This window comes from Pseudopipra pipra, chromosome Z (genome assembly GCF_036250125.1).
Source record: "Pseudopipra pipra isolate bDixPip1 chromosome Z, bDixPip1.hap1, whole genome shotgun sequence".
NCBI classification, from domain to species: domain Eukaryota; kingdom Metazoa; phylum Chordata; class Aves; order Passeriformes; family Pipridae; genus Pseudopipra; species Pseudopipra pipra.
The window spans coordinates 43,933,651-43,942,354 of NC_087581.1; the positions used below are offsets into that span (position 1 = coordinate 43,933,651).

General features: G+C 46.4%; 2 protein-coding genes across 4 annotated transcripts in view; one reads left to right on the top strand and one right to left on the bottom strand.

Annotated features, from left to right (window-relative positions):
* The window catches only part of PLPPR1 (phospholipid phosphatase related 1), a 131,791-nt gene extending 125,045 nt beyond the window's left edge, over positions 1–6,746 (bottom strand). Inside the window, exon 1 of one of the 3 annotated variants that reach the window (XM_064642757.1) lies at positions 6,628–6,746. The gene's annotated coding sequence lies outside the window, so the exon portion shown is untranslated. Of the gene's footprint in view, positions 1–5,540; positions 5,636–6,140; positions 6,281–6,627 lie in introns of those variants that run through there. The other 2 variants (XM_064642756.1, XM_064642758.1) reach the window with 2 other exon arrangements.
* On the top strand, positions 4,648–6,957 carry LOC135407806 (uncharacterized). Its single transcript, XM_064643173.1, has 2 exons — positions 4,648–4,658; positions 5,694–6,957. Exons 1-2 carry the CDS (start codon positions 4,648–4,650, stop codon positions 6,955–6,957), a joined length of 1,275 nt encoding a protein of 424 aa, XP_064499243.1.
* The last annotated feature ends 1,747 nt before the right edge of the window (positions 6,958–8,704 follow it).

An 8,704-nucleotide genomic window follows, 5' to 3' on the forward strand; every position in this document is an offset into this window, starting at 1 on the left:
GTGGAGCCCTTTCTACCAGCAATTTAAATCCCTGAATATCCCAGTTGCTGTGATGATCCACTGTCCAATAATTTTTCACACTCAGTTCTTTAAAATCTGTTCCACTTTCAGAATGGTAGATTACAACCAATAGTTCTGCAACCTACCAAAGGTTTTGAGCTACTTGATATCTCCCCAAATCACCCCAAAACAATGTGCAAACACTCCTGTTCAACACATTCAGTGTCTTTTCCCTCCTGTATGGACAGCATTCCAGGGCGCCCTCATCAGCAGCACTTTTGTGCTCTGCAGTCTGAGGGCACAATCCTTACAAAGAAACAAATGGCATTTGGGGACACTTTCCAGTCTGCTGGGGTTGTCACCCTACAGCCCTGCATTTTGTAGGCTGTCCTGCCCTTGTCCTGCTTGTCCTCAGGTCTGCTGGCTGAGCTGGCATGGCATATCACGAGGCAGGAGAGCTTTAGCATAGGACAACATGAGTTTGCTCTGTGACAGTGCAAGAGTCCCTCACAAGTCTATGTAAACAGTTCTTCTGGCTTCATGTATCCAAATACGGCCTTCCTATCAGAACTTTGTGGCTCTGACAGATTAATGAGTGTGTTTTACTGGTATTACTAGCAAGCTTTGAGCACAAGAGAGAGTGATATAGGTGTTCTAGGGAAGAAAAAGCACCCTTTTACAATGACTCTTCATTTTTCCAATTCTCTGCCTTTCTCCCATAAGTGGTTCTAATGGGATGCTCCAAAAATCCCAGCTGCACTTCATGAAATTACATTTTTCAAGTTAATACCTCAGTCAGTTAAAAACAAATAGCTGAGTTTCTCTTCAGTTCTTGCATTACTAAACATCCCCCTCCATGCACAAGGAATGGAGGAAGGCCTGGAACAAGTAGAAAAATAAGTTACCATAGAAGAGCTACCAGAAATTACTCAGCAAATACAATATTTGTATATGTGGAAATGAAATGTACTTCATTTTGCCATCACTGAGTATTTTACAAGCGTGGGTGGCAGAAGCACACAGCAGAATATAAATGTGATACAACTGCCTTTTGCAGTGTATGTTTCCATTGAAGTTGGATTTTTTTTCTTCTCCTCCTCTACTTTTTGATGGATTTAAACTGACGGGTGGTGAAGCAGGATGCTGAATTCACTGGAGCCTCAAGTAAGCAGTAAAAAGCAGCACAAGAAACATCTATGAAAATTCACACTGCAATTTCATGTTCCTGTTTAAGTTACTGAATAGGGCAGCTCTTCTACAAGGGTCAACTCTCAGGTTCTCTAGAAACGTGAGCTTTGACAAGCTCTAAGCAGGCATTCAGGGACAACCAGGATGAGATTCAGACATATTTCTTTAGACTTACACATCATTTGTCCTCAGACAGGCTTAGGAATGAAGCTCAATTTTGCAACTGTGCTGAGTTCAATTTTAAAATCGGTGACCTTAGAGCTGCCAAAAATATTAATGTCTCACAGGCATTTGCCATGATTTCTAAAAACCTTGGTCATCAACAGCAAGAGCCATTAACTGTAAATGTTGCTCCTCCATGAGACAAATTTTCTGAGCAAAGGAGCAGCCTTCCACTTGCTAGAGAACAACAAAGAGAAAATAAAAATCAAAGGAGCCATGTATTGTCAAGGCTATTTAAAAAATGGCTTAAAGGAGTAGAGAATATGTGGCAGTGTGGCAACGTGACTGACCTGTATGGTCATGAATTCCAGTGACACCTCTAAAACAAGAAAAGCAGAAGCCTTACTCCAAATTCAAAGGATGTCCAAGCCCACAGAAAACTTTAAATCTCTATCTGGCAGACACAATTCTGTCATTTGGCAACAAGCAGCATGCCTTTATAATTTATGCTGATCCTCAGATCCCTAGAGGACATGGTAAATGAATGATCAGCACATCTCTGCACATGGATCTGCCCTCAAGCTAATTCTCGTTCTGGTTAAGATACGAGAATAATGCAGCATGAATCCTTCAGAAAAATGGATCAAAACACTGTCTTATATGTGTAAGCCCATTCTGTCCTCACTCCTCTGCCTGTGGCCACCCCGTTCAGACTAATTATATCCTCAATCACTCCCATATGATTTTCAGTATAACCAGAAAGTTTGGAAGCTGCACAACACATTCCAGACACTGTTCTGGGATCCTATATCCCACACTAACAAAGTTCAACCCTTTTGAAATAAAACACAGAAACCCACTTGGGTAAGGAAAGTTATCTTGTACTTCAAAAGGATGAACAAACATCAATCCACTTGCTTATTAGGAAAAAAAAGCAGCACAACAAAGACTACCATATGAATGACACTGCCCTCAATTCCCTGGGACTGTGTGTAATTGCCCCCAGATGATTAAAAGAATCATAGAACAGTTTGGTTGGAAGGGACCTTAAAGATCATCTCGTTCCAACAACCCTGCCACAGGCAGAGACACCTTCCACTAGACCAGGCTGCTCAGGGTCCCATCCAACCTGGCTTTGAACACTTCCAGGGATGGGGCAGCTACAACTGCTCTAGACAACCTGTTCCAGTGCCTCATCACTCCCACAGTAAAGATTTTTTTCTAATTTCTAATATAAACCTATTCTCTTTCAGTCTGAAGCCATTCCCCCTTGTTCTGTCACTACATACTCTTACAAGAAGGTCTGATTATTTACAACACAGGCAGGCTATTCAGCACTGTTTTGACAGTGCACAGGGTACACACCACCAATAAAGCAGATTTTCCAAAAAGGGAGAAAAAGAGTGAATGTTGGGCCCATATAAAACAACCCAGCTAATGATTACTAAAAGTAGCTACTGATTCTGTAGCCTCTCCTCTTCAACCCCTACTCATTCCATCCAATAGATGTCGGTGGGAGCACAATTGTAACAAAAGCACCAGATTTTCAGAATCAGGACATGCATCATGAACAACAATGCCACTCACAATGGGTCTCTCAGCTGCTGCCAAGCAGCATTTTCTGAAAAGCACCACTGAAAAGCAAGTTTCACTCTGGATATGCAAACCCAGCAAACAATACCTAAATATGTGAGAGAGGACACGTGAGCAAGCTGCAGCACCAACTTCACACAGCAGTAGCAATAAACATGTTGGTCATTATTTTTGTGTTTATGCCCTGTCCAAACGTCTACCAGTTAAAAACCCCAAGAGCTTTGGGTGCTCTTCAGAGAAGAACTGGGCTTGCAGATTGATGTTTGCATTGTCTTTTCTGTCATCAGATTAAAACCAAACAAAATAAAAACAAATAAACAAACAAAAAAGACACATGAAAAAATAAAGAAAAAATGTCCTGGCAATAGTATAGGGCTAAATCTGCAGGTTTCAATGTAACATCAAGCCATCCTCCAGAGTTGGGAACTTCAAAGCACCGAGCGTCACCAACAACCAGTCACAGCCACAGCAGACACCATGCAGCAATTTCAGGAGAACTAATCTCTCAGCTGCCAACCACAGTGACGGAACAAAAACTGAACTGATTTAATTCACATGGGAATCTCGCCTGGGAAGGAATGGACTAAAGACACAGCAACAGACTAAAGACACAGCAAAGGCTTCAAAAGCTGTCATAACCTGGGCTGTTCTCACTTGCTAAGAAATAACCACTCTGATTTCAGTCACTCAGAACAAGGTAGCACAGCTGATTTTAGCACCCTTGTGTGAAAATAAGTGGAGAACTGACCACGTATCGCAGATTTTCTGGGCACAAACCAGTTAGAGAGAGAAAAGACAGGCTCACAAAGGCTTCTGGCATCAGCACTACAGAATTTGTTTTTGTGCTACCTTTATTTTCAGGAAACAACAATGGGGAAAAATAATGTTGAAGGCAGATCTTACTCCTGAAGAGTCACCAATTTAAGAAGTTTGTCTTTCTCCATAACTTCAATCAGTACACATAGGACAGCATGAGTGGATTAAAGGAATGCTTTTTTCAAGCACTGACGATAGGTAGCTGTTTTCCATTAGACAATATTGAGGGCCTAGTTCCACAATAAGTGATAATTCCACAATAAAATCCCAAAGTGATGTTCACATTAGCTCTTCCTGAACACAACTGGAAAAACACACCTCCATCATGCTGTTGTATTACCCACAGAACTGGAAGATATTTGAGGCTGCAGAAACTATTAACAAGAAAAATTAGAGCACTAGAAAATAGGCTAATCAGTTCAGCATATTATCTGATAGAAGTAATAATTATGGAAATGTTTGCCAATTTTAAAAAACCCTAAAAACAACAGAGTGCAATGATAGGCAGACTCCTAGCATTGAACAAAGAGGCAGGGAAGACTAAGCAAAGAAAAAAAAAAATCAAGATTTTTCATGATGACCACAGCTTTCAAAGAAAATTCAGGTACAGTATTACAAAAAAAAAAAAAGGTATAAAGCAATTGCAAATTCAAAAATCTCCTTCTTCTGCTACTGAACTCTCTCAATCCAGTACAAAATACGTCTCCAATTACACACCTACAGAACAAGCACATCTGTAACTGAACAGATGTGACTCTGTGGCTCAGGAATTAAGGATACTCTTCCCCACCAGGTCTTTCTCTCCTCCGATGTCTCAGCAATCAGAAGAAAAAAAAAAAAACAAACATGATCTTTGTTGTGTATGTTGAAATAGGTTAATAAGCACCAATGGCTAGCCAGTAAGTCTCTATAGAAACAAGTTCACATGCACCATCAAAGGAGACATAGTACTGAATATCATTCTTGTTACACATTGGTTTAGCATATTTTTCAGCATCACTGGTTTTCCACTCAGAGTGGGCATAAGCCAACATTGAAATATGCCACATGAGAGCTAGCAATGAAAGTTGGAGGAGAGGAAGGAATACAAATAAATAAGGGAGAGTAGTAGAGAGCTGTTGTCATAGCTCCCAGTACTTGACAGATCCCTAGGCGATGTAAATTTTGTCCTTTTTCCTCTCCTGTGTCAAGCCTCAAAAGCAGATTCTCCTCCTGTACAGCACATTCAAAGTTACTTGTGGACAGATGCATAAAGGCCTTCCCCTAAGGTCTTACCACTCTTTATTTTTAGAGACAGCCAACCCAAAAATCAGACCTGAGAGCAGGGAGACGACTTAAAAAAGAGTGAGGCCACAGCAATGTCCTCAAACTAAACAGGATCCTGAAATGCAAGGGCTGAGGGGAATCATACCAAGTAGCCTCTACCTCAGAGGTAGTAACTTGTCCAGAAACCTTCCTTCTCAAATCAAGCACAAAAGCCCATTGTACTCAAATGACACGTTTTTTAAAAAACTTGGTGTTATGCCCGAATAGAAACAGGCAGAAATCTGTACACAAAGCCATGATCTCTCTTTTCTCTCACCATACCCATCTCATTTGAAGCACGGGGGATGTCAGCTGGAATCCCTGCTCTGTACTAGGTGCCTTCACGCCCCACAAAAGACCACATAGCATGCAAGACGAGTGCTGTTACTCTGACACATTTATTTTTCAAGTATTCATCTACAAGGAGCCAGAGAACTACTGTACAACCTCGGAGCTTGGAAAGCTCATCTCACTACCTGCAAGCTATCAATGACAGCTGATCAAAACGCCTGCATTTCTCTCCTTCCCGAACCACCGGGGTTTTCCAGAGATGCAGAAAGACTCCAGTGGCGGGAGGTCGCTCAAAGCATTCAGACCTGACAGGGACATCGCACGCGGTGACATTTTAGCATCTCTGCTCCAAAGCCTCTCTCCCCGCATGCGGCGCGTCCATCATGCCCTGTGGCCGCCGCAGCCCCCTCCCTCACCGCAGCCCACCCGCGCGGCCCCGCCGCAAAGAGGGGGCACAGCCGGCGGCCACCGACCCTCTTTTCGAAGTGTTCCCAGGGGTGTTCCCGGGGGGAGTCCCGCGGAGAAGGGAGGGCGAAGGGCCAGCCGGCACCTGCCGCGAGAAAAGAGCCCCCCACCCCCGAGAGGAGGAGCGCACCCCGTGGCGATGTCCCCGCGCCGCTTCCGCCACCCCCGACACCGACCCACCGCATCCCGCATCCCGCATCCCGGCCCGCTCTGCAGCGCGGAGCGGGGAAGCCGCCGCCTCGCCTCGCCCCGGCTCCCGACGCCCGCCGCAGCCCCCCCGGCCCCGCATGGGCAACCCCCGCGCCCCCGGCTCCGCTCACCCCGCGCTGCGGCGGCCCCGCTACGGGCGGCGGTGTCCGGGCGGGCGGGCGGGCAGCGCCCCCCGGCTGGGCATCGTGGTCCGCCCTCCGCCGCGGCGGGGAGGGCTGGCTCCGGGACTCCCTCTCTGCGCCGCCCGCCTCCTCTGCTGCCTCGTCCTCCTTGCCCCCCTTCCCACCCCGATTCCCCCTGGCGCTGCCCGCAGGAGAAGCCGCCGCAGCTCCTTCCCCACCGCCCGCCTCTCCTCCTCTGCTTCCCCGGGCGCCGGACCCGGCTCCAGCCCCCTCCCGGCGGCGGGGCGGAGGGAGGGGACAGGGGCCGGCCGGGAGGGGCGGGCGGAATGCAGGGGAGGGGGGAGCGGGACCCTCCGAGCCGCCGCGGTTCCCCGCGCTCGGCCCCTTTCTCCCAGGCTGTTCCCTCCTTGGGGGCTGGAGCCGGGTCCCTTCCTTGAGGGCCGGGGCTGAGTCCGCCGCCTGGGGACATCGCTACCTGCAGTCGGCAGTGCCTGGCGGGGGTTGGAGGGTCTCCCGGCTGCTCCAGCGCCGGTCCCACCGCGGGCATCACGCTGCTCCTGCGACTTCGCCCTGCGGCATCACCGCGGGCGGGACTCCACCACCCGAAAAGGGAGGGAGCAGAAAATCAACCAAGGAACAGAAGGATGGGGTCTGGGTGACCCGTAGCGGTGTTGATGCCTCAAAACCCTGGGGATGCGCTGAGTTAGAGGGGTTGTCAATGGCAGCAGGGTGGGATGTAGATCCTGGTCCAGATCTTGGCAATGCTGGCATGCCCCCTTCCAGGGGCACCAGGCAGGACTGCTGACCAACACCGTTTGGGCCCCAACTCAAAAACCACCCGTGCACCCCCCCCATCCACCTGAGCAGATCCTGCTGTGCAGGAGCTGCTGGGACACCCTGAATTCATGGTACCCGACATAACTTTGTCCTCGACAAACTGCCTTATGAGATCAGTGAGAACATAGAATAGCTTGTGTTTTCTCTGTGTTAGGCTTAGATTTGCCTCCAAGTCCCAGATGTGTTACTATAACTGAGGATGGTACCACCTCAACTATATTCAAGCTAGATTCCTAGCTGGCAGGGCAAAGAAAAATGTGACCCAGGGGATTTTCTACTGCAAATGAGCACAGAGTCCTCGCTTCCAACAAGCGTATGACATGCTCTTGCCAATATGCCTTAAGTGTAAAATGGAAAAAAAATAGCACCCACAAGCTGGAGTAAATCATAGAAACACAATTTTTATCTGTGGAGCAATAGAGTTTCATTCCTCAGTTGCCAAGGTAGCTGCAGAAGCATTTTTGGGTATTCTTCACTCCTGCATTTCATTATCAGCCAGAGATCACCAGTAAGGCCAGTAAGACTGTTTGTGTTTCACCAGTATGCATCACTGGCCACATGAACCTGGGAGCCCAACCAGACAAGTAAAGTTTTTCACTCAAGATTGAGAAGTGTTAAGTTTTGTCTGCTGCAATGCAGAGGAAAACATTTGTGTATCCAATGCCCTTTTCCTTTCTAAGACACCAGGAGCACAGACACAGCCCAATGAAGGAGACAGGGTAACCCTGTTCACTTAAGCAGTGCAACAGCATCAGAAGCATTGGTCTGATCATACCCAAAGATTGCTATTTATTCAAGAAATCAATCAAATTACCTTAATTTCAAGAATGACTACTTGGAAACCAATATGAAAATGTATTCCTTGCAGCTTCTCCTCCCTGCAGTTTCATTGTTTCTTTCATATCTCTCCATAAGTGAAGTGTCATCTACTGTCCTTGATGGGTGTAGAGGAGACAGAGGGAAACCAAAACACATAGACACCTTTCTGCTCTTCCCCCACTTTGCACCATCACCAAGCCTAGTACAAGCAGAGAAGGAAGGCAGGATTCATTTTCCTCCTGCTTTTTGGTCATATGGATTTCTGACCCACTTGTCATTTCAGGGAAGCTCAGCAGGGCATGAGGGTTTTTCTTTCCTGGTGTGGTTGTTATGTGGCTTGTGTGGAGCTACAGCAGTAGCAACAAGGACTATTTTTAGCCTAAAGTAGGCCAGGCAGTTCCAGAAGATGTATTAATAGGAGGAACATTTGAGAACAAAACAAGCAAACAAAAGAGAAAACAAATTAAGAAGTGTAAACAAGAGTAATCTTTTACCAGAAGCACTTGCTAAATAGTAAATATGTAGAAACTGCATCTTCTGTCTCAGGGGACATGACCCCACCCCACAGAAAACAGGTGAATGCAGTCTCTCAGCAGAACGTGTTGCCTCTAGAACAATCAAACTATCTTGTTTTAGGGACATGCATCTGCGATTTTTAGAAATGCCCAGTTCCTCAGATTGCAATATGCATTAATTTCCCAAGAAAAGCATACCTACCTCAGTAGTTTAAACAGATTTTAATCTACTTCTTAGAGATCCTTACACATTTGTGTTTTGAATCATAATGTACCTGGTATCCAGAGTGCGTTGAAACCGGTTGTCCAACTTGCTGAAAGAATTCACACCAATGTTTGTGAAATCCTGTGGGCAACGTGTGGCTCTCTACAGTAGGCAGA